At 36.8% G+C, this 24,921-nt stretch overlaps 1 protein-coding gene across 1 annotated transcript; it reads left to right on the forward strand.

Annotated features, from left to right (window-relative positions):
- The first annotated feature begins 12,008 nt into the window (after nucleotides 1-12,008).
- LOC129039284 (olfactory receptor 2B6) lies at nucleotides 12,009-14,566 on the forward strand. Its single transcript, XM_054492947.2, has 2 exons — nucleotides 12,009-12,038; nucleotides 13,479-14,566. The coding sequence occupies exon 2, from the start codon at nucleotides 13,504-13,506 to the stop codon at nucleotides 14,443-14,445; it is 942 nt and encodes a 313-aa protein (XP_054348922.1). The 5' UTR covers nucleotides 12,009-12,038; nucleotides 13,479-13,503; the 3' UTR covers nucleotides 14,446-14,566.
- Nucleotides 14,567-24,921: the final 10,355 nt, after the last annotated feature.

Raw genomic sequence — 24,921 nt, forward strand, 5'->3', positions numbered from 1 at the left:
TGTTTTCATTCACATTTACATATGTTTTTTACTATTCTTTTACATTCAAATATTGCGTCCTTATATTTAAGACTTATTTTATAAGCAGCTTATGGTTGGATTTTTTTCCTCCAGTCTCATAATTTTAGACTTTTAGTTTATTTATTGCATTTGTATTCAATATAATCATTGATATATTTGGATTTATAGCTATTATGTTACTATTTCTATTTGATTCACTTATTTTACATTCTCTCTTTTTTCTGTCTTTCTCTTGGATTTATCAATTTTTAAATTTCATTTTACCCTATATTAGCTAATTAGTTTTACATTCTTTAACATTCTTTCAGTGGTTGCCGGGGATCTTGTATGTGCATATTTGGGACCAATTATAGATTAACACAATTTATGACATTTATTATTTTTTAAAATCTTAGACAACTTCAATACCATTTGCCTCATCCTGCCTTCTGCGTTATTCTCTTTATGCTTTTTTAGTCTATGTATACTGTTAATCCTATAAGATATTACTATTAATGTTTTGCACAATCAACATTCATTTATAGTTACCCATATGTTTACTTTTCCTGTTTCTCTGTATCTTCTTGTATTTTTAGCATTTTCACTTGGGTTAATTTTACTTCCTTTTCAAAAACTTATTTTAGTATTTATTGTCATATCTCTCAACTGGCAATGAATTCTCTTTGTTTTGGGGTTTTTTCTAAATGTGCTTTTATCTTGAATTGTGCTGGTGCAGGTTAGATTCCTGGCAAGAAGACTCTGAAATGGAGATTGGTGTGCAGGAATTTATTAGGAGATACTCTGTAAAACACTTGGAAAAGAGAAACAAGCTTGGCAGAGGGAAAAGTTGAGCTTTAATACATTCACAAAGAAGACCTCAGCAGATCCCATAAGAAACTCTGAAACTAGGATGGCTCTTAAAAATTGTCCCTATTTGAGGCAAGAGTGGCTTTTATGCCACCATTTTGATCAGTCATTGTATGTGGGCTGCTTCTGGAAGAAGGAATGACCTCTGGCAGGTCAGTTTTCTTTAGCTAAGGCAATCCCTAAAGAAAGTTGACAGCTGGGAAATACGTCTTTTATTTCTGAATAAGGACCGGCTAGCATGCTGCAGTGTCTACCATAGTCTACTCTTTGTGTTTTGATACATTTCCTTATATGTATTCTTACATATGTATTCTCTTTTAAAATTCCACGGAGCTTCTCTTTCTAAGGAAAACTAGTGAAGGTTAGCGAGATGATCTACAGCTTCCATCACTCCAGCTGGCTTAGAGGCCACAGCTGATGTTTATCATAGCCTTTCTCTGTTATCTATTCCAGACTTTCCTCTTCTTCAGCAGATCCTGGTGACTTAAACTGGTGAAGTGACTCAAATCTTGATTCCTGACTCTAGTCACTATGTCCCTTTAAAATTGGGCTTGCTTCACTTGTATGTTTGCTCTGAAAATTTAACAAGGATTTGCCTAGAGTTGACAAAGATATTACTTCCTGTCTCCCCATGTAACAGTAGCTCAAGCTTCCCCTGATCATCAGGGTAAATTGTCCCTGCTTAAGGTGATGACTCCACTTCTTACCTGCTGGTCCCTTAGCCTGATAAGCCTGATAAGTTAGATTCTTGCTTTGGTCTTTGGTGGAAGTTTTCTCCCTTTGGGAACCAGGACCTCTGAACCCACAAACCCCAAAACTGTGGGGATGGGCTGCACAAATTCCTCAAGTGGATCACTGACAGTGATGAAAAGTACAACCATTCCTGCTTCCACTCCTTGGTTCCCAGACCCATGTATTCTGTATACCAGACACAAAATACCATCTAAAGGTGTTTGATTTAGAATGTACACTGAATCCTGGAGCACACCTCCTTGTCTAGTAAAGTTCTGCCTCCACAGTGGTACTTTAGCCTTACCATTAAAAAGACATTTTGTTGTTTTTTCAGGATAGCAGCTTCTGTGTGGTGTAATATATGACACAACCAATGCAGTCATAATAATTTACCCACTGCCATACTTTCTTCACTGAAAAGTTCTTCACTGCATTATTCTTTACAAAATGTTACATGAAATCTCATGCCACTCTAATATAAACCACCAGATAGTAAAGAATGTTGAAGCCTTATAGGCAAGAAAGATAGGCTCATACCCAGCATATTCTTGTCTATACTTTTCAAAATAAATTGCTGCCTCTTCTTATTTGGAAAGGGTCTAAGGTGGTAAACTTGTCTCCAATTTGGTCACCAACTTGCTAGATCAGTTTTAATAAGAGGGAGCCAGTGATGCTGGGTCCACACATTGCCTCCATCTCTTTTACCAGAACTACTGCATTTACAACTCCCTTGTGCCAGGACTGGGATAGTTAATGATAGAGGCTGGCTGATGCCAGCTAGCTTAGGCAACTACCCAGATGTTGAGTCCATCTTCCATAATGGATATTCCCTGGTGGACATTAAGGTGTAATGCAAAGTTCTCGCACTTACACTAACTTCAATGTAACCATCTACATATCCCTGTTTCAGACAAATTGGTCTCAGATCTTCCATTCTTGCTCCTTAATTAATCAGCCAGGCCATTTTGTACCTCCCATTATATTCTTTCTTGGGTCATTTCTTTTTTCACACACAAAAATAGATGGCCAAGTTCACTTCCCACAGTTCTGCCCATTGGGAAGATTTCTCACCAATGTCTTTAGGACCACTAATGAGTGGTGTTGTAGTGTAACAGCAATCCATCTTCAGCTCCTGTTAACACACTGGGCTGACTCATCTACGAGCTATGTATGAGCTTTCTTCTCTACTGCAGGCTAGTTATTAGCCACCCCCAATCTTTGCCACAGACAGACATAGAAATGAACTGAAGGAGAGGTCCCAATGCAAAAAAGATGACATATAAGACCAGGCTACCTGCTCAGGAAGCTTACTTCCAGCCTTGCTTGTGCCCTGTCCAGGATATACCATTTCCATCTAATATTGCATTGCCAACGGCCCACCCAACCTTATAATTTGATGAATCTGGACACAGCCCAGCTCATGATGGGCAGTTCTTGCCTCATAGTTACTTGGCGTCATGTGGTCAGACTCTGTAACTCTAGAGGTGCCTAATAGCATGCCATAAACTGGTTTTACAAACATTTATAGTTCTGTATTTCAGATAACTTTAAGAACGCTAGGGGTCTGCACTGCAATTCTACTATTGGAGTTTAACCTGTGGCTTCACATGATGCCTAGAGTTGTGGAATACTATAACTATGTTGCAGTCTGGAATTTCTAAAGAGCCTTTTCCTGTTCTGGGGCCCACTCAGAGATGGAAACCTTCCCTATTGGTAAATAGGTTGGAGGAGTATCCAAAATGCATTTACAGCTGAGGCTGCAACTCAGAAAATCTTATGGGGAGCTTAGGAGCTAGGCTGGCCTTTCAGAGTTTTCCCAGTAGAAGCAAAGGAGATGAGTCTTTGTAAATTGTGGAGGAGGTAAAACCTTGGCCAAGGCATTTCCCTATGGCCAAAGAAATTTCTAGGGATGATTCATCAGTCATCAGTATCTTAGTAGCTTGGGGATGAGTGCCTTGGCCCTGAAGATGTTATCTGGGTGGAGCACTGTGGTTATCTATTAGAGTAGGTCTGCAGATAAGAGAAGCTGCATCCAAATGCAACGCTGGTCATAGGATCCTGGACTTTGAGCATGATGCCATGATTGGACAGACTTTTGGGGATCTTGGAAAGAAGTAAGCATATTTCTTATATGAAAAGATTGTTAACTATGATAGATTGATTATAAAAATATTTCTAATTCTATAGCTCTCTCTGCGTTTATGCCACTTACAATGTAACTTTGCAGCATCTCCCATCAGGAAGTAAAGTCTGTTCCCTGAGCCCTTAAATCTGAGTTGTTTTGTGACTTCTTTGGTCCACAGAATATGCCAGAGGCTTTGCATGCTTCCAACTCTCTTTCATGCTTCTCCAATTTTATCTTGAGAACATGCTTAGGATAGCAAGGTGAAAAATGACATACACTGAGTAGAGCTATTTTAGCCCAGTTTTCTCAACTGAGGCTTCAGCCAAGGCTAGTACAATTATTATGCCAAACTGTATTGTCCACAGACACATGAATGAGACTTGAGGAGCTGAACCACTCAGCTAAACCAGGGACTTCTAAGCCAAAATAAGTATTTTTGGATGTCCCAGGGATTTTGTGTTTATTTCTTCCATAGTATTATGTTGAAAATAGATAGCAGATACAATTTATGACTCCTTTTGTAGGGCCACCATAATTTAAATACCAAATATGATAAGGACATTTCAAGAAAGGAAAACTAGGGACCAATCTCTTGTGAGCCTAGATATAAAAATCCTAAACAATTTTGTTAACCAATTTTATCTAGTGTTATACAAGTATAGCATATTGCACTCGTGTTGTTTATCACAGGATAGAGTGGTGTAACATCTGAAAATCATTTCGTACTATTTATCAATTTTTTAAAAAAATTTGGCAAATCTCTATAGATTCGGACAAAGTATTTGATAAAATTAAACCCCTATTTAAATCTTAGCAAACTAGGAATACAGTGAAAACTCCCTTAAGCTGATGAAGAATACTTACAAGAAACCTGCAGCAGACATCATACACAATTATAAAGTACTGAATGAGACACAGAGGCCCACTATCATCACTTCTTTTTGGCATTATACTGATGGTCCTAGCGTGTGTAGTAAGACAAGAAAAATAAATAAAATACACTAGAAATGGAAAGAAGTATAATTGTCATTTTTTTCCCAATGACATGACTGTATGTGTTCAAATGCAAAAGAGTCTACATAGAAACTATTAGACTAATTAAATGAGTTCATGTAGGTCACTGGAAAACAGATCAATGCACAAAAATCAATTGTATCTATACGTATCAGCAACAGACAAATAGTAAAATCAAATGGGGAGACAATTTGATCAAGATTTTGTGACAATAAAAATGACAGATTTTACTACTGGAGGTATTTTTAAAAGGAAGCCTCAAAAGAACACTTTCATCTTTGTACTCAAATAACTTCTTTTTGATAATTGCAGCATCAAATTAAGTGAATTACTCTTTTGACTGTCCTTTTTTGAAGGAAACCTTATTGTTGTCTTCAGTTACTCCAGATAGTTCTCTTATCACGTGATCTTACTATTCACTGCTTTAAAATCATTATTCTTACGAATTTCAGCATGGAAGGTTTTGTAATTGTAGTAGAATTTCAGCATCTCCCCACACCACCCTCATTTCCTCTTAATGTGAGCCAACATCTGCAGCCTTTTCTGCTGTTATAGAATTTCTTTTACAGAAAATACAACTTGCTCACCTGCCTTATTGATACAGAATTTGATTCTAATTTTCAGCAAATTTGCAAGACAGAGCATTTTATATAAAACATGATGTTCTCCCTCATTACTTTTCCTTCCCATAGTGCATTCATCTCATATATACATGAAAGAACTTATTTCCACTCAATAATTTTTGCAAAACATTCAGTGCAAAGAATAATATAAAGTATATTTCAACCAAACACAGGCACCAGAATGAGATAAATATTGCTAAGGATTTATTTAGCTCTTGCACTAAAACATTCACACATTCCTATGCTTTCACAAACTAGAATACTATTTCTAAGGCCACTAAGATCTGTAAGGTTCTCAATCTCACACCTTTCCAAATTTTAGTATGCATTTGTATCTAGCTTCCATTCTTGAATCCTTGCTTTTTGGGGGCCTAGCTAGACCCTGCCCTGAACCCTACATATACCCAATATACAGGTATAAGATACAAGATTACATTTATGAAAAGGCCTAAATTCTTCCAGAATCATGCCCACTCTAATTTTGGGGGCAGTAATTAAAATTGGTTGAGTCATAATATCAGTTCATGGAAATCCATCTAATCCAAGAATGCTCCAAGTTTTATCTGAGCTTCTACATACTAAACATAATGATGTTGCTGACCTTCCCATCATAAAAGGAAAAATATAAACTAAGAATGAGGTTTGGGTATCCTACTTTAATTTATACTGCAAATCAGCCTTGCCTGAGAACATGTTAAAGTTTTACTTAGTCTCTCAGATATTTAATACTTGGTGTTTCCTACAGTACTGTTAAAAGTTTGTCTTTCTCAATGCTCAGTTCCCCCTTACACACAAAGTTCTTCCTGAGAGCTAAGCCTGAGTGATCCAAACCCCAAGGCTAGTCACTAAAATATTACTGTAGCCAAGCCTATTTCATTCTGATATAAAGAGAGGTAATTGATTAGATGGTCAGAAATTAATACACAAAATTATAATTATATTCTTTCAAGAGATCTTTCACTACTAATCAAGTAAGTGGTCCTCTGGGAAATTAGAGTAAGCGGGGAGTGTTGAGTTAGGCAAGAATCATCCTTAAGCATTAGTCAAAGAGGAGAAATTAAACTTAAACCAAAATATAGATTCATAGTATATCTAGGTTTTCTAACAAATTATGTTAATTTAGGAAAGTTTGTTTAACCTCTCTAAGCCTCCATTTCCACATTAAAAAAATAAAGATAAAGTGTAGCAATTTTATAGGACATTGTAAGCATAGTAAACATTGATATTATTATTATTATTATTAAACTGCAGATTCTTCCCTGTTTCCAGTCCCTTGATAACTGAGCATTATTCCTTAATTTTTCACTTTAAGGACTACTGAAATTTTTTAGTTTATTTACCTTGGTTCATTCTGCAAACTAAAGATTTGTCTTTATTTTCTTATTTGTTTATCCCTCTGTTTTTTTTCTTTAAATACTATTCCCTTTATTTAAATTATCTATTATAAGTATTTATGAGAAAAAAGAAAATCCAACATTATAAACATTTTCCCCTGACTAATCCTGTCCTCACGCTCACTCTTACTTTCAGAGATAAGCACTGTTATTAGTTTGGGAAGGTTTTAAATGGTATACATTATTTTTTGTGGATTACATCTTTATTTCTTTCCCTGGTTTACTTGATGCCCCTTCCTTCTCCCTTCACAGCTATCAGCCTCTGCCCTCTTCAGATTGCCCACATGAAGGAGCTAATAAGTGTTCTTCTTTATTCTTCTTCAGTCTCGTGTAATTCCATGCAGGCGCACAATACATATAGTTATATTGAGAGCACTTTAGTCATTACTTATATAATTAAGATCATGTTATTTATTCTTTTTTACATCTTCATTTTCTCACTCAACAACATCACAGGCAAATACTTCTGGATTAGATTAATTACTTAGTCAATTTCCTATTGAGAAACTAACTTTTTCTCTACTTTGGCCACCACAAACATTGCTACAATAAAAATTATTGTTTCTATGATTTGTGTACCGGAAAATTTTATTCCATAGGATAGATTTCCATGAATGGCATTGCTATGTTGATGAACAGAGTATTTTTTTCAAGATTAACTGCCCTATTTATTTCTAAAATGTCAGTGATACTTTGAATTTCTAACTATAATTTATGAGAGCCTTTTCCCTTCAGCAACATTTAGGAGTTACTGCTAGTTACATTGTTTTTTCAGTCTGATAAGTGACTCATCATTACTACTTTAATATATTTGTCTGAATATTTGTTAATTTAAAATCTTATATAGATTTGCTATTCTGAGTTCACAGTATGTATATGGTCATATTATTTAGCATTTTTTCAATTGTGTTATTTGTGTTTTTCTTGGGCTTTATAAAAACTCTATTTATATTATAGATACCAACCTTTATCATAACCACAAATATATTTTCTGATATCTACTCATCCTTGAAAGCTGATGAAACTACATATTAGAATGTATAAAAACAAATCCTGTATAGAAAAACTGCAGAAAAACATAAATCTTTTTTTAATCTTGGAAAAAAATCTAGGAAATTACATTAGACCAAAGAAGACCTTTTTAACTAAGGCTAGAAATTCAAAATCTATGAAAGAAAAGAAACCTATTTGGATATATAATGAAGAAAACTACTTTATGTAAATCAAGGTAAAAATATTTCTACATCAAATTAACTGGATTATCATACCTCTGAGAATGTATTTTATTGCATAGATATTGACCTCAGGATTTCAGAGTAAATGGACACTTCTGTGGCTTGACAGAACTTGCTTAGTAAAAAGGAAACGAACACTCAGTTTAATGGCGCAAAATCCAGACTTTATTTGATAAAGTATTTTAGTCCCTGCTGTCATTCCCTTTTGTCTCAGAAACAATTAAGGAGACAATCCCCAGAGAAAGGGTATTAGGGAGCAAATCTATACTAAAATGAAGTATCACGTCACGACATCTCCTCCTTCTCTCTTCCCGTCATATATCATGGCCAATTACTGTAAACCACATGAGGATTGTTATCTTCCCCTGTAAGCCAGAGCACACCCAGCATTCAAAAATAAAGTTTCCTATCCCTCTCATTTATTTTGTAAACCTGGTGAGGAGAATTCTGGAAAGACCAATAAATACCTTCATACTTGATAATACAATATCACAAAAACATGTCTGATCACCTGTAATGCTTTGTATCTATTCTCATATTTTCTAAATTAATCCTGAATGGAGATCTCATAATTTGCCACTCATAGAGTGAAACAAGGGAAAAATGAACAAACTTCACCTATCAGTTTTACAATTAATAGCTTACAAAGAGGTTATTGAATCCACATGCTTCCAGTTCATCCTATTTGAATTTAAGGCTTCTTGGACACACAAATCATCATATCACTAACGCTTAAAATAGAGGTAGGTAGAACACATTTAAGAAATTTATTATATAAAACCTGCTAAAATTTGGGTGTTTTGAGCACTTATGGACTGTTTATGATTATCTCACTTAGAAAAATTTGACTAAGGCTCCAGTTTCTTAATTCCATTTATTTGTTTTATACTGCTATTTGCAATGTTTTGTTATCTCTACTGGAAATTAAAACTTGAGAGCCAGAGCAGTCTTGGATTCGAACCTTCTGTCTGATATGTCCCAGCCTGTGAAAATAATCTCTCTGAACCTCTAAATTCAGATTTCTACCTGAATAATTAACCTTTTGTGAAACAGACAAAAAAATTGGCAAACTTTTCATCTATTCTAAGCCAAATTGCACTGTTGTGTGAAAAATTACTCCCAGTATTTATCCTTATACTCCAGCAGGAACATGGGGGTTCACCGTAGTATTTTTAAAGCTTTTTATACATTCTCAGAGGTATGATAATTATAGAAAACTTAGAAGCAAACAATTTTTATGTTGAATGGAAAACAGAAAACTCTGGTGTTACAGTAGATTAAACTGCTTCCCAAAGCCATTGAGTAACTTGCCCAGTTGTGAAGTGACTTAGTAGCAGCATCTAAACTACAGCTGTTGTCATATTTCTTATCTCAATGCTCATTCCATAGTAAACAGCTTAAAATAAAGTTTTCAGGACTTTGTTGAACCTCATCATTCAGAATCCTCTGTGAGTCATGTACTGAAAAACTTAAGTATGTAGCTGATGGATGCAATCCCAACTAATATACAAGCAAACAGGTGGTGATTGTATTTATTCGGACAATAAAATTGAAATATCCTGAGTTATGTATAGATAAAAGTTCTAAAGGTCCAAATAACCCTTTTCAACTGTTGCTTTTTACAATACTCACTTTTGTTTTTGCTTTGCTTTTTTGTTTGTTTGTTTGTTTGTTTGTTTGTTTTGAGACAGGGTCTCTGTTGCCCAGGCTGGAGTGCAGTGATGCGATCATGTCTCACGGCAGCCTCAACCTCCTGGGCTCAAACAATCCTCCCACATCAGCCTCCTGAGTAGCTGAAACTACAGGCACATGCCACCACACTCGGCTAATTTTGTATTTTTGGCAGAGACAGGGTTTTGCCATGTTGCCCAGGCTGAACTCCTGGACTCAAGCGATCTGCCTCAGCTTCCCAAAAATGCTGGGAATTCCCAGACTCAAGCAATCAGTCCCAGCTTCCTGCTGGGCAGGAGCCACTGCACCTGGCCCAATACTCACTTTTTCTTACCTGCAGTTGTAAGATAGTTGCTATGCTATCTGATCCCTTTTGTCTCGCATTGTTAACATATGTTCCTATGTTGACCAGAGGAAAGTTTGTTAACTCAAAATGAGAGTGATATCCTCTGAAGAAGCTGTAAACAGAATTCTATTCAGGACCAGAGGACCAGATTGTGTAGCCTTTTGAGGTCTCAGCCATGACTGGGCACCACCATCAGCACAGGCATAATCAGGTAAATAATTGGTTATGCTATCTGCAAGGATTTCAGAGATACAAGTTTCCTACTTGTTTCCATTGTTAACAAGTCCTTCCAATCCAATGATAGTGATAAGAATAACAATTCAAATTACTTGAAACTTCTGTGTGCAAGATAATATTTCAACTGTTTTTGTTTGTTTTTTGAGATGGAGTCTCACTCTGTTGCCCAGGCTGGAGTGCAATGGCACGATCTCAGCTCACTGCAACCTCCATCTCCCAGGTTCAAGTGATTCTCGTGCCTCAGCCTCCTGAGTAACTGGGATTATAGGTGTGTGCCACCACACCCAGCTAATTTTTGTATTTTTAGTAGTGACGGGGTTTCGCCATGTTGGCCAGGCTGGTCTTGAACTCCTCACCTCAGGTGATCCACCCACTTCAGCCTTCCAAAGTGCTGGGACTACAGGCATGAGCCACCATGCTCAGCCAAGTTTTCAACTTTTTAACAAAAGTTCTCTCTTTTAGAGTGTATATGTATTGAGGTTACTTGATATTTGAAAGAAGGGGGAATTTTGCCCAAAAAGTTAGCAAAGCAGAATATAAGCATAAGTTGTGCTACAGTCTCCCCAGTACTTTTTGTTCTCCTGCAGGAGAAATTCGGGGCAAAATTTCCCTCACTGCTGTGGATCATGGACATTACCTATAACAGAAGTGCATTTAATACTTTTGTAATTGCTGAACCTCAGTGAGAAGGAATGAGAAGTTAATTGAATTCCTCCCTTCTAGAATTTTCATTATTCAGGGCTTCTTGGAGAGTTTGTTTTTGGCTGAATTCTAGCAGAGAAATGCCAGATACAGGGCTGGTCAGGGAAAGCCACTGGCCCAAGTAAGGAGAAAGCCTATGCAGTGTCCTCAGTGATGAGGTATCTCTGGAACAATAATTTGAAAATTATTTTAGTCTCCAATATTACAGCTAGAGAGACCTTATAACTTATCACCCAAACATGAACCCTTTTGAAGATTGAGGGGTTCTATTAGTAATTGTGTCAGAACAGCAGGAGTAAACTTGCAGTCCTGGGCAAACTGAGATATGCAGTCACCCTAATTATATAGACTGAGGGTATTTTCCAACACTTGTTAATTCAAGGAAATTGTGAACTTGTGAAATCTCTTTTTATGGATTCATTTGTTCTGCTTTTCAGAATTCCTATAATGAGTGGCAACTCTTTTTTGATTTTTTTTGTCAATAAGATGCCAAATGCCCAATGCCCTTGCATTCCAGTCTTTAGAAAATGTCCATGTAAATTAATGTAGATCCTGTTTTAAAAATCTGTTAAGAGATAAAAGTCTAAATTCATACAAGATTGTTTCAGTTATAAAGTCTAAAGCAATTCTTGTCTTTATAGTAAAACATACAGTATGAATGTGTCCTCACTTAAAGTTATTATATAATACATAATAATTTTTATTAATAATAAAAAGCATTATATTTATTAAAAATTAGAAAGAGCAAGGATAAAGTTAAATATCAAAATCTGATTTTTCTCCCTCTTTCCATTTCCATTCCCCAGAAGTAACAACTTTTAACACTTCCGTATACTTCCAGGTAATTTTATACATATGTGAATACTGACCAATATGATTATATTCCCTTATGTAAACACATGGAAGCATACTAAATACATGTTCAGAAACTTGTTTTTTTCCTTGAGGATTTGAGTATTTTTGTACATTTATATCTATATCTGAATTTATATCTATACCACATTCCTAATTTTATTGACAGCTGCATAGCATTGGGACTCATTTGAGAGGCTATAAAAGCTTTCCCTGCCATTCTATACTGAGAACTGTACAGTAAGTAAGCAAAATTAAAATACATATTGAATAATAATTTAAAATTTATGATCCTATCCTTAAATTTACATTTTTACACTATCAAAATTATAATAAAACAATAGAGGGTGGTGTTAGCAAGATAGATGACTTGGAAATTTTTAACTGGTAGCTTTGACTTATATTAGTACTTAGCAAATTTAGGGCTCTGAACAGCCTCTGCCCTGAATGTCTCAGAGTTCCTGTATCATATGATACTTTCATTCACATTGCTGTGTGCCATTATGCCAGGTAATTTACATTAAAGATCACATTTATACTTCACATCAGATAGTTATTATTATCTCTGTTGTTAAAGTTGATGGTATTGGAGCTGTGGAGAGAATAAGAAGATAAATTTTAATTCACAGAGTTATTTTTTATTGGCAACCCTAGGACATTTAAAGTTCTGAAAATCATACATAATTTTTCTCTGAGCATCAGAAGATGACTACAGTTCCTTTTTTCTACACTTTGTACCACTATCCCAGGAAGGTATTATTATACTTATTTTATAGATGAGGAGCTTGAAGCTCACAAAGAGTAAGAAATATTCCCAGGAGGATGTAACTAATGACTTACGTAGTAGGGACATGGACCCAGACTTGTCTGCCTCTAAATTCCATGCTACTAATATCTTTTTATTCTCATTTGATAAGGTCTTAGAAGGCAAAAGATGTTTCCTTGAGATGTGTCTAATAGCTTGCTAGAGCCTATATGCATAGTTTTTGAGGCGGTCTAAATAATTTTAATTGTTTCATATCGTCTATTCCCATTCATAAGTGGGAACTAAGCTATAAGGAATGACACAGTGGACTTTGGGGACTGGGGGGAAAGGGCAGGAGGGAGCTGAAGGATAAAAGACTACACATTGGGTACAGTGTTCACTGCTCAGGTGGTGGGTGCACCAAAATCTCAGAAATCACCACTAGAGAACTTATTCATGTAACCAAACATCTCCTGTTCCCCAAAAACCTATTGAAATAAAAAAAATTTAAGAAACTAACAAATTGTTTGTTTCAGATGACAAGGCAGTTTCCTTAACATTGAGAAATTAGATTGAAAAAAATAATGTGTTAGGGATTATGACCGAATCTAATAATAGCTATCTATGTGGACAGTATTACAAAGATTAACCAAATGACAAAAAATCAAAGAAGAAATTTTGTGAAAGTTGTTTAAATCAGGAATCTACTTTTTACATCTTAGCTTTCACTTTTGCAGTGATGATACAGATATAGAAAGATTAAATTTTAGAAATACTTTGGTAATTATGAGCATTTTCAACTGTATATTATTCATGTAATAAAACAAGCAATATCAATTCTGTAAATATCTTCAAACAGGTAGTAAAATGACTATAAGTAACTGAAATAGTTAACAAATATGTGTTAATTGACTTCCTGAATTTTTCTGTTTCAGGAAACCAAGAGTTGAAACATTAATCATGATTTGGGTAAATGAGAGCATCATACAGGAGTTTATTCTGCTGGGTTTCTCAGATCGACCTTGGCTGGAGTTTCCACTCTTTGTGGTCTTCTTGATTTCTTACATCGTGACCGTCTTTGGCAATCTGACCATTATTCTAGTGTCACGCCTGGACTCCAAACTCCATATCCCCATGTATTTTTTTCTTACCAATCTATCACTCCTGGATCTTTGTTACACCACATGTACAGTCCCACAAGTGCTAGTAAATCTATGCAGCATAAGGAAAGTAATCAGTTATGGTGGCTGTGTAGCCCAGCTTTTCATATTTCTGGCCTTGGGGGCTACTGAATGTCTTCTCCTGGCCGTCATGTCCTTTGATAGGTTTGTAGCTATTTGTCGGCCTCTCCATTACTCAGTTATCATGCACCAGAGACTCTGCCTCCAGTTGGCAGCTGCATCCTGGATTACTGGTTTTGGTAACTCAGTGTGGTTGTCTACCCTGACTCTCCAGCTGCCACTCTGTGATCCCTATGTGATAGATCACTTTCTCTGTGAAGTCCCTGCACTGCTCAAGTTATCTTGTGTTGAGACAACAGCAAATGAGGCTGAACTATTCCTTGTCAGTGTGCTCTTCCATCTAATACCCCTGACACTTATCCTTGTATCATATGCTTTTATTGTCCGAGCAGTGTTGAGGATACAGTCTGCTGAAGGTCGACAAAAAGCATTTGGGACATGTGGTTCCCATCTAATTGTGGTGTCACCTTTTTATGGTACAGCTATCTCCGTGTACCTGCAACCATCTTCGCCCAGCTCCAAGGATCAAGGAAAGATGGTTTCTCTCTTCTATGGAATCATTGCACCCATGCTGAATCCCCTTATATATACACTTAGGAACAAAGAGGTAAAGGAAGCCTTTAAAAAGTTGGTTGCAAGAGTCTTCTTAATCAAGAAATAAGAAATATGCAAATGATAAGCTTTGCTAAAGACAAAATATTTACTTAGCTTACTAACTTCTCTGCAAATTGCCCTATTTTTGTTGTTACTGTAGAGAACAATTGTAATCTCCCTCAAATAAAATTTCCTTGATGAAGAACTATATTTACTTCTGTTGCCTAAACGTTTTCATTGAACAAGCCCCCAGAATTGACCTTCCAATTCACCAAAAATTGTAATCACAACATCTTCAAGGTTTGTCAAACATCCCATCAATGCTTGTACAATTCAATGTAACTTAGATCCTTAGAAAAGCCAGAAATTCTTTCTCCAATATCACACACACACACTAGTTAAAGGAGGCTCACTGAAACTCTCAAACCCCACCACTTCAAATTTGAATCTGAGGTTAACAATTCTAATTTTAAATTTTCCACTCCCACATCAGCATAATAAGGAAATCTATAATAATTTTTATTCTAAAATTATAACCAGATTTTCCATTTTCTTACCATATTTCTGTACTCATGTTTTTCCTACTAAATGAAAGCATTCTTTTTACTTCCTTTGCAAATCAAACCCTAGATATTTATTAGGTCCAGGTAATTTTCTTTTACATGAATTTTTTTTCATAATTCTCCCAACTATCAATATTATCTACCGTTCTCTTAAACCCTAAAGCACTTACAGCTTAGATTCCAAAATAGCACATTACGTAATGATTTCCAAAGATTTCTTGTTTAGTACTTTTGTCTTGCATAATAATAGTCTAATTATATTTTATTTTTGAGGGTACGAAAACTATACCATACATTTTACCACATCACCTTTAGAAGTCATCGTAGTGCTGAGGAAGTAGCATGCATTTACATTATTAGTTGATTCTTTTGGTTGTTGAGTGATTCATTTACATTATAATAATTTAACAACCTTGCTACCCTTCTTTATTCATTGTTTTCTTCTACTAATGCATTATACATGTAGAAAATACAATAGCTTAAAATATATTTATCATATTTCTTATTAAAACCTACAGTAACTCCATGTACTTTTGCCATAATAAAATGTTAACAGAGAAATATATCTGGTTTGCCAAGTTCTGACTTCAGTTTTCTCTCCTAATGGGGATAATTATCATAAAAAGCATAAATGGAAGCAAAATACTGATAAAGTATATTTAAAGCTTAAGACAATAATTTTCTCACTGAAAATTAATTCATTGCTCAAGGTCCAAATAAATGACAGATCAGATTACTGGAGACAAATGTGTATCTCAAAGCCTATGTCAGTGTAGTTTGGTGAATTAGGAGGACATAGAAGAGAAAACAGAATTCCAGAAATTGAAATAGTTAATTTTTAAATTGAGAGGTTAATTGATTTAATTAATTTTATAATTGTAGATTTGGTTTTTAACTAGTATCTATATTGGTGTGCTGGTGTATAATTTTATACTGGTAACTTCTGTAACCAAGCTATTATCAGTTACCTTGAGAATATAAAAAATATATTAATTATTCATATAGAACAAGACATATTAAACTATCCTTTTTTACAATTCTGAGAAATTTATTTTTCTATTACAAACCTCTTTTAAGGAGAATGTATTTTGGATTTTTTTATACTTGTAGTAAAATATACATAAAATTTGCGAGTTTAACCATTTTTAAGGGTACAGCCAGTGGCATTAAGTGCATTCACATTGAGCGTCAATCTCCAGAATTTTTTCATCTCCTGAAACTAAAACTCTGTACCCATTAAACAATAACTACCCATATTCCATATTCTGTCCCCACCAGCCCCTGGTAACCACTATTCTATTTTCCGTCTATGATTTTGAATACTCTAGATACCTCATATGAATGAAATCATAGAGTGTTTTTGCTTTGTGGCTTATTTCACTTAGCATAATGTCTTTAAGGTTCATCCATGTTGTAGCTTGTGTCAGAATTTCTTCCCTTTTTAAGACTGAATAATATTCTATTGTATGTATATACCACATTTGGTTTATCTATTCATCAGTTGATAGGTACTTGAGTTGCTTTCACCTTTTGGCTATGTTGAGTAATGCTGCCATGAATGTGGATGTATAAATATCTGTCTGAGTTCCTGCTTCCTGTTCTTTAGGGTGTATACCCAAAAGTGGAATTGCTAGATCATACAGTAATTCTACTTTTAATTTTTTGACAAACTGCTATACTGTTTTCTGTAATGGTGGCACCATTTTTCATTCTCACCAACTGTCCACAAGGGCTATAATTTCTCCACATAGCTCATTTTAATAAAGTTAATTTTTATAAAGTGTTTTGTGATATCTATTTTATGACATAGAGAATAACCAGAAAATAGAATTCTATTTGTTCATATGTATTTCTATATTCTCACTCAAAAGTTGATTAATGGAAATTACTCAAGAAGAGAGGTTTTATTGTAATAGGACATAAATATTCAAATATAAGAGCAATCAGGTCCAACCACGAATGGTAAACTAAATCTAGGGAATAAAACTGAACATCATATTTTGGAGGCTGAGGCAAGAGAATCACTGGAGCCCAAGAGTCAAGGCCAGCCTGGGCAATATCGCAAGACCCATCTCTAAAAAAATAAAAAATAAAATTGAACATCAATGCAAAAGCTTTTACTACATGTTATATTCTATGGAATGGTAGAAATTGTAAGATTGGCAGTGACTCTCATAAAGATAGAAATAAGGACATATATTCATGGTACCACATGTAGATTATTAAATTCAGTTCAACTCATAATAATCCTTATAAGAGATATACCTATCCTAATAGGGAGTTTTTATAATAAATTGCATCCATGATAACCATTTCCACTGAGATCCAGAGAAACAAAATGTGAAAAAGAAATGACAGATAAATTGAAAAATTTGGGAAAATGTCATATAGAAAAGGAGTTAGACTTTACGTGTTGGTTTCTAAAATAGAAAGAACTTGTAAGAAGTACGTGGAGACAATATTGGTTGTATGGACGGACTTGCTCACAGTCAGTAAAAGACAAAAATTGAATGATTTGGCTTCATGAATAATAAAATTTCCCAGCCAGGCACAGTGGCTCACACCTGTTATCCCAGCACTTTGGGAGGCCAAGGCAGGCAGATTACTTGAGGTCAGGAGTTTGAGACCAGTCTGGACAACACAGTAAAATCCCATCTCTACTAAAAATACAAAAATTAGCCGAGCATGGTGGCACACACCTGTAGTCCCAGCCACTCGGGAGGCTGTGGCAGGAGAATCGCTTAAACCCAGGAGGCAGAGGTTGCAATGAGCCAAGATCGCGCCATTGCACTCCAGCCTGGGCAACAAGAGCGAGACTCCGCCTCAAAAAAAAAATAAATAAAAATTTTAAAAATAAAATAAAATTTCCTTAGCAACAGTTATTCAAGTATATCACTTTGTGGAAATATTTCATATGGTATTCAAATACTAGAAGGGTGGTTGGATTACATGACTTATAAGATGATTTCTAACCCAGAGATTCTGTGAGTCTGTGAGTATAAATAAAGAAGGAATTTAACTTAGGAACAAAATAACTGTCTAGAGCCAAAAGTTCTGATGTTTTGGAATGTTTAATTAAAGATTAGGATGAATAGCTGCCTGTAGACATTCATAGGCAGAAGCCATGTAGCCTATTATCCTCTGATTAAGCAGGCTAACATTAACTTGCTTTTTATTGTTTTATGACTTTTAGTAAATTTATACGGTTGTTAACCAGTTGTACTTTATGATTGTTTCCAGTTCGGGTTATTTTGAGTAATGTTTATATGAAAATGCATAGACAATTTTTTATATAGATATATTTTCATTTTTCATGAGCAAACATCTAGGAGTAGAAATGCTAGGTTGTACGGAAAATCCATGTATGCATTTTTAACAAACTACTAAGCTGTTTTCTAAAGTGATTATACCATTTTATATTTTCTCCAGCAACACATGAGGGTTTTAATTTCTCCCCATCCTAACTGACACATGTGTTAAGCCTTTTGGATTATAGTCATTCTAGAGTATATGTAGCAATATCTCATTATGTATTTAATTAGCATTTTCTAAGTGATTAATGATGTTGAGCATATTTTCATGCACTTATTAGCCATTTATATAGCTCCTTTTATAAAATATACATTAAAATATTTTGCCCATTTATCAAATGAATTGTCTTATTATTATCAAGAGTTTTCTATATATTGTAGACACAGTCTTTTATCAGATACATATTTAGCAATTATTTTCTCCTAATCTGTAGCTTTTTCATTTCTTTTTTATTTTTGACAGAGTCTCACTCTGTTGCCCAGGCTGGAATGCAGTGGCACAATCTGGGCTCACTGCAACCTCTGGAGGCTGAGTTCAAGCTTGTTTCATTTTTAACACCTTCATTGAGATATAATTTGCATACCATAAAACTTTCTCATTTAGAAGTACTGTTCAGGCCCTGCCAGGTTCAAGCTTGTTTCATTTTTAACATGTTTATTGAGATATAATTTACATATCATAAAACTTACTCATTCAAAATACAGTTCAGGCCAGGTGGGGTGGCTCATGCCCGTAATCACAGCGCTTTGAGAGGCCGAGGGGGGGAGGATCACTTGAGTCCAGGAAGGTGGAAGCTGCAGTGAGCCCTGATTGCACCACTGCACTCCAACCTGGGTGACAGAGCAAGTCCCTCTCTCAAAATAAAATAAATAAAATAAGAAGTACAGTTCAGTGGTTTTCAAGTACATTCACACAATTCTGTAATCATCATCACAGTTAAATTTTAGAAATTATAATTATCCCCCAAACAAACCTTGCGTACCTTTACAGTCACTTTCCATTTCACCTGCTCTTCACTTCCAACCCAAGCCATTGGCAACCATTAATCTACTTTTCGTATGTATACATTAGCCTATTCTAGACATTTCATATACATGGAGTCATATAATATACAGTCTTTTGTGACTGGCTCCTTTCACTTAACATAATGTTTTCAAGGCCCATTCATGTTGTAACATGTTTCAGTACTTCCTTCTTTTTTATTGCCAAATAATATTACATTGCATGGATATACTTAATTTCGTTTATCCATTCATCAGTTGATGAAAATTTCAGTTGTTTCAACTTTTTGGTCTTTATGAATAATGTCACTATGAACATTTAAGTATAAGTTTGTGTAGACATATGTTTTCATTTCTGTTGGGTATATATTCTACATAGGAGTGAAATTGCTGGGCCATATAGTAACACTATGTTTAACTTTTTTTTTTTTTTTTTTTTTTTTTTAAGACAGAGTCTCACTCTGTTGCCCAGGCTGGAGTACAGTGGTGCAATCTCAGCTCACTGCAACCTCTGCCTCTTGGGTTGAAGCTATTCTCCTGCCTCAGCCTCCCGAGTAGCTGGAATTACAGGCACCCGCCAACACGCCTGGATAATTTTTGTGTTTTTAGTAGAGATGGGGTTTTGCCATGTTGGCCAGGCTGGTCTCAAACTCCTGATCTCAAGTGATCTGCCTGCCTCGGCTTCCCAAATTGCTGGGATTACAGACATGAGCCACTGCACCCAGCCACTATGTTTTCCAAAGCAGGTACTCTATTTTAATTCCCACCAACAACATAAGAGGATACTAAGTTTCCACTTTATTGAAAACACTTTGGTATTGCCATTCTTCTTTATTAGAGACATCCTGTTGGTTACAAAGCAGTATCTTGTGGTTTTGTTTTTATTTGCCTAATGACTAGTGATATTGAACATCTTTTCATGTGTTTATCAGCCATTTGTATATCTTCTTTGGAGAAATGTGTAGTCAAATCATTTGCACACTTTTTAAGTTGAGTTATTTGTCTTTTTATTATTGAGATATAGAAGTTCTTTACATATTCTGGGTACAAGTACTTTGTTGGAGATATAATTTGCAAAGATATTCTCCTATTCTGTATTTTCAATTTCTTGATGGTGTTCCTTGAAGCACAAAGTTTTCAAATTTTGATGAAGCCCAATTTAAGTATTAAGAAACCACTGTGTAAATGAAGACCATAAAAATTTTTACCTGGGTTTTCTTCTAGGGTCTTATAGTTCAGCCTCTACATACATTTAGGTCTATGATCCATTTTGAGTTAATTTTTATGTATGGTGTGAGGAATGAGTCCAACATCATCTTTTTAGATGTGCATATCTATCTGATGCTTGTCCCAGCATCATTTGTTGAACAGACTATTCTTTCCTCAATAAATTATCTTGGCATCCTTGTCAAAAATCCATTGACCGTAAATCTGAAAGTTTATTTCTGGACTCTCAATTTATTCCATTGATCCATATGTTTACCTTTATGCCTGTACCATGCTTTCTTTATAACTGTTGTTTTATAGTAAGTTTGGAAATTAGGAAGTGTGAGTCCTTCAACTTTGTTCTTCATTATTAACATTGCTTTGACTATTTTGTGTCTCTTGCATTTATATATTAGTTTTAAGATCAGCTTGTTGATTTCTGCAAAAAACAAAACAAAACAAAACAAGAAAGCCAGCTGTGATTTTGCTAGAGATTGCATTGGATCTATAGATCAATTTGGGGAGTTTCGTCATCTTAATAATATTGTTTTCCAACCCATGTACATGGGATGACTTTCCATTTATTTAAATCTTTCATTTCTTTCTACAGTGTCTTATAGTTTTCAGTGAACATGACTTTTACTTCTTTTAAAACAGAGCTCCAAAAAGGTCAAACCTCTCTATTGACTGCAAGGCTGCCAGAGTTTGAATACAATGCCACTGAGCTTGGGATCCCCAAGTTAAAATATCACAGACCCCAACTAGCTTACTAAGATTCAGCAGTTTCTCTTGGATAGACCATTTAAGTTTGTTTGTTCTGTGCCTTAGCTTTATTTCCAAAGTTGCAGAAAAGACAAGTCACAGATTGGGAGAAAATATTTGCAAAACATATATACCATGACCCATGAGGCCCCTCCTCTGCCACTGCCACTGCCACTGAGATGCTCTATCTCACTTCCTACCTATTACCTTCCCTCGTGAGCAACACCTCCCTTAGTGCCAGGGACATCAAGAAGATCCTGGACAGAGTAGGCATGGAGGCAACTGATGACTGGCTAAACAAGGTTATCAGTGAGCTGAATGGAAAAAATATTGAAGGTATCATTGCCCAAGGTATTGGTGAGCTTGCCAGTGTGCCTGCTGGTGGGGCTGTGGCCATCTCTGCTTCTCTGGGCTCTGCAGCTCCTGCTGCTGGTTCTACCCCTGCTGCAGAAGAAAGATGAGAAGAAGGAGGAGTCATCCGAAGAGTTGGCCTGTTCAATTAAATTCCTGCTGTCCTACAAACAAAGCCTTTTCACATTTAAAAAAAAAAAAAACCACTTTGTGTGTGTGTGTGTGTGTGTGTGTGTGTAATAGAGGCTTTGTATTCAAAATATACAAAGAACTCCCAAAGTTCAACAATAAGAATACATGTAAACCACTTAAAAAATGGGCAAAATATCTGAACAGACACCTTAACAAAGAAGACATGCAAATGGCAAATAAGCATGTAAAAAGATAATCAATGTCATTTTTTATTAGGAAATTGCAAATCAAAAAACAGGGAGATACCACTACATTCTTGTTAGAATGGACTAAAATCTAAAAAATCGACAATACCAATTGCTAGCAAGGATGCAGAATGACAGAAAGTCTCATTTATTTCTTGTGAGACGCAGAATAGTACATCAGTTTCCTGATCACTGCAATTCATTCCATGACCCACATAGATATTTTTCTCCCCATATGTTAGGGAAGCAGATCTCCCATGGTCTTCACAGACTTCTCTTTCTGAGTGGAAATTCACAAGGGTATCTTCTAGTTATCTATTCCAATCTCCCCCACCCTCATTTAGCATCTTGAAGGGTCTTGGTTGCTGACCTGGGATTGCGACCCAAACCTTCACTACTAAAGGTCTGAACCCTTGGTAATCATGACCTCTTCAGTCTGAAGTTGCTGCACCTGTCTATTCATAGTTATGATGGAACACAGGAGGTAGCCAAGTAGATCTCCTGTGCTCCACATGAATTATTCTGTGGTCCCATTGTCTAAAATCAGCCCTGCTTCCTCCTGCTGATCAGAGTCAATTTCCCCTGACAGTATGGTATGGTAGTTATCTATTGCTGCATAACAAATCACCCCAAAACTTACCAGCTTGAAACAATAAACGTTTATTACTTCACCATTTCTTTTAGGTTAGGAATTGAGGCACAGCTTAGTGGGGTCCTCTGGCTCAGGGTTGGTCTCACACAAGGATACAAAGTGTTGGCTGGAGCTGCAGGCACCTTAGGTCTTAATTGGGTTTCCAATCTCACCCACTGCCAGTTGGCTGGTCTCTGAAGACCTACTTGCAGGGTTATTCATTTAGGCCTATTCATACGGCTGCTCCGTGACATGGAAGCTATCGTTCTCCACCATGAGTAATCCGTCAGAAAGAGTGAGAGAGCGCACCTAACCTGAAAGCCAGTCTTTTTAGAACCTAACATCTTGGAAGTGACAACACATCACTTCTGCTTTGTTCTAATTGTTAGAAGTGAGTCAATAGTGTCACAGCATCCTTCAGGTGTCACTTCGCCAGCCAGAAACCTCTGTGGCCGTTGGCGCCTCTGCTTGAGTTTAGCTCGTGCCCACTGGGCTAATTTTGCCCACTTGGCTCAGCAGGCTGCACTCTGTTTGCACTACCGGCCCAGACCCCATGCCCGCCGAGGGTGAGCCAGGCACAGAGCAGTGAGGGGTGTGTGAGTGAGCGTGGGGTCTGGCCACTGTACACAGCCAGGCGCACCGTCTGCTGTGGCGGAGTAGGCAGCTCCTGGTGGCGGCTCCATGCAAGGCTGTGGCTGGACCAGGTATACGGCAAGCATCTTCCCCTGCAGGCACCGGCGCCTGGACGAGGGGAATGCGGTGGCGCCTGAAAACTTGATGCCACAACGTCAGAGTTCCAAGTGGTGTTGGGCGGGGCACGTGCTACATCTCTCTCGTTACCGCCACCTGCAGCTTGGTGAATGAATGGATGCAGGGTGGGTTTCAGCCCGTTTGTGTTACAGCTCGTTCAGTCCCACCACTCCACTCCAGCCCACAGCTCTTGGGCTGGCCCAGCCACACCTCTGCTTCCCATTGCATGGGGCAGCCACCCCACACTAGTGGAGGTGGGTAGGGCTATAGTGTTACAGCTCTGGCAGGGGAAATCCCGAGGTCTGGGCCCTCAGAAGAGTCACCAGTCACCAGGCTTCACTCCCACACTTTGACAAACAGGAGTGTATCACTGCCCATAGCTCAGCGAGCCAGCCAGGAAAGTGTTACAGCCCTTTTCACGCCTGCCATTCCATGGGTCTCGAGTTCTTGACCTGTGTCCAGGAAGAATGAGGTTACGTGGGCAGCTGGAGGGTGTGCAAGGTGAAGAAGAGCTTTATTAAGCAACAGAACAGTTCTCAGCAGAGAGGAGACCTGAAGTGGGTAGCTCCTATTCACAGGCAGGGTTGGACTGAATCTGGGGTTTTTATGGGCTCAGAATAACCCCAGAAGGTTATTATGAGCCCATCCTCGAAAAGGAGAAAGTACATGCTGATTGGTCCATGGGCAGGAGAATTGGTCCATGGAGAAAGTGCACGTTGATTGGTCAATGGGTGGGCCCGGAAAAAGCATCACCTGATTGGCCAAAAGGCATCAAGGAAGTTCTTACTCTGTCTTGGACTCCATCTGGAACTGTCAGCCCAACACCCAGGCTTCAGGCCATCCTTGGCTTGAAAGTCGGGCCTCACTGCAGACCCGCCCCTTCCCACCTAGGAACCTATCTGCCTCCTGCCATCATCAATAAGACTAACTCACACTTAACAGAAGGGACTACACATAGGGGAATATAGCAGTAAACACAGTACTTAATGGAAATGAAAATATCAAAGAATGGAAAAATAATAAGCAGTTAACAAACACAATACACTAAATAAATAATCCAATGTTTATCTTTTTCACTGTCTTAGATAAGATAGTAATTGTGACACAATATTGTAACTCCCTCATTCTTACCTTTCTCTGGATTGTGAGATCCTTGAGGGCACATATGTAACATTTATTTACACCCCAAGTGTCTTTCACAGTGCCTGAAAATGTTTAATTAATAGAAATATATTGCATATCCCAGAGTCATTCTGCATTATAAGATTTTATGGGAATTATTCCTGAAGGATAAGCATAGAACAAAAAAGTCAGTGATAGAGAATAGCTCTCCTAGATACTCTAACTAAATCTCTACTCATCAAAGTGCCATCCAGAAGTGAGGGGATGATTATTTGAGTTATATTGAGAAAGTTTCAGATTTGATGGGGTGAATGATAATATTGGGTAAATCCCCAGGGCTGCTAAATAGCTCTAAGATGCAACTGTAAAGCAAAGGAAAGACAACAGTGACAGCAGCTGACTCACTTTAGCTCTCCACTGTAATCAGTCCTTAATTGACTGTTTCTCTTCTAAGGCTGATAACCCCAG

This window comes from Pongo pygmaeus, chromosome 5, assembly GCF_028885625.2.
Source record: "Pongo pygmaeus isolate AG05252 chromosome 5, NHGRI_mPonPyg2-v2.0_pri, whole genome shotgun sequence".
In the NCBI taxonomy this organism is placed as follows: domain Eukaryota; kingdom Metazoa; phylum Chordata; class Mammalia; order Primates; family Hominidae; genus Pongo; species Pongo pygmaeus.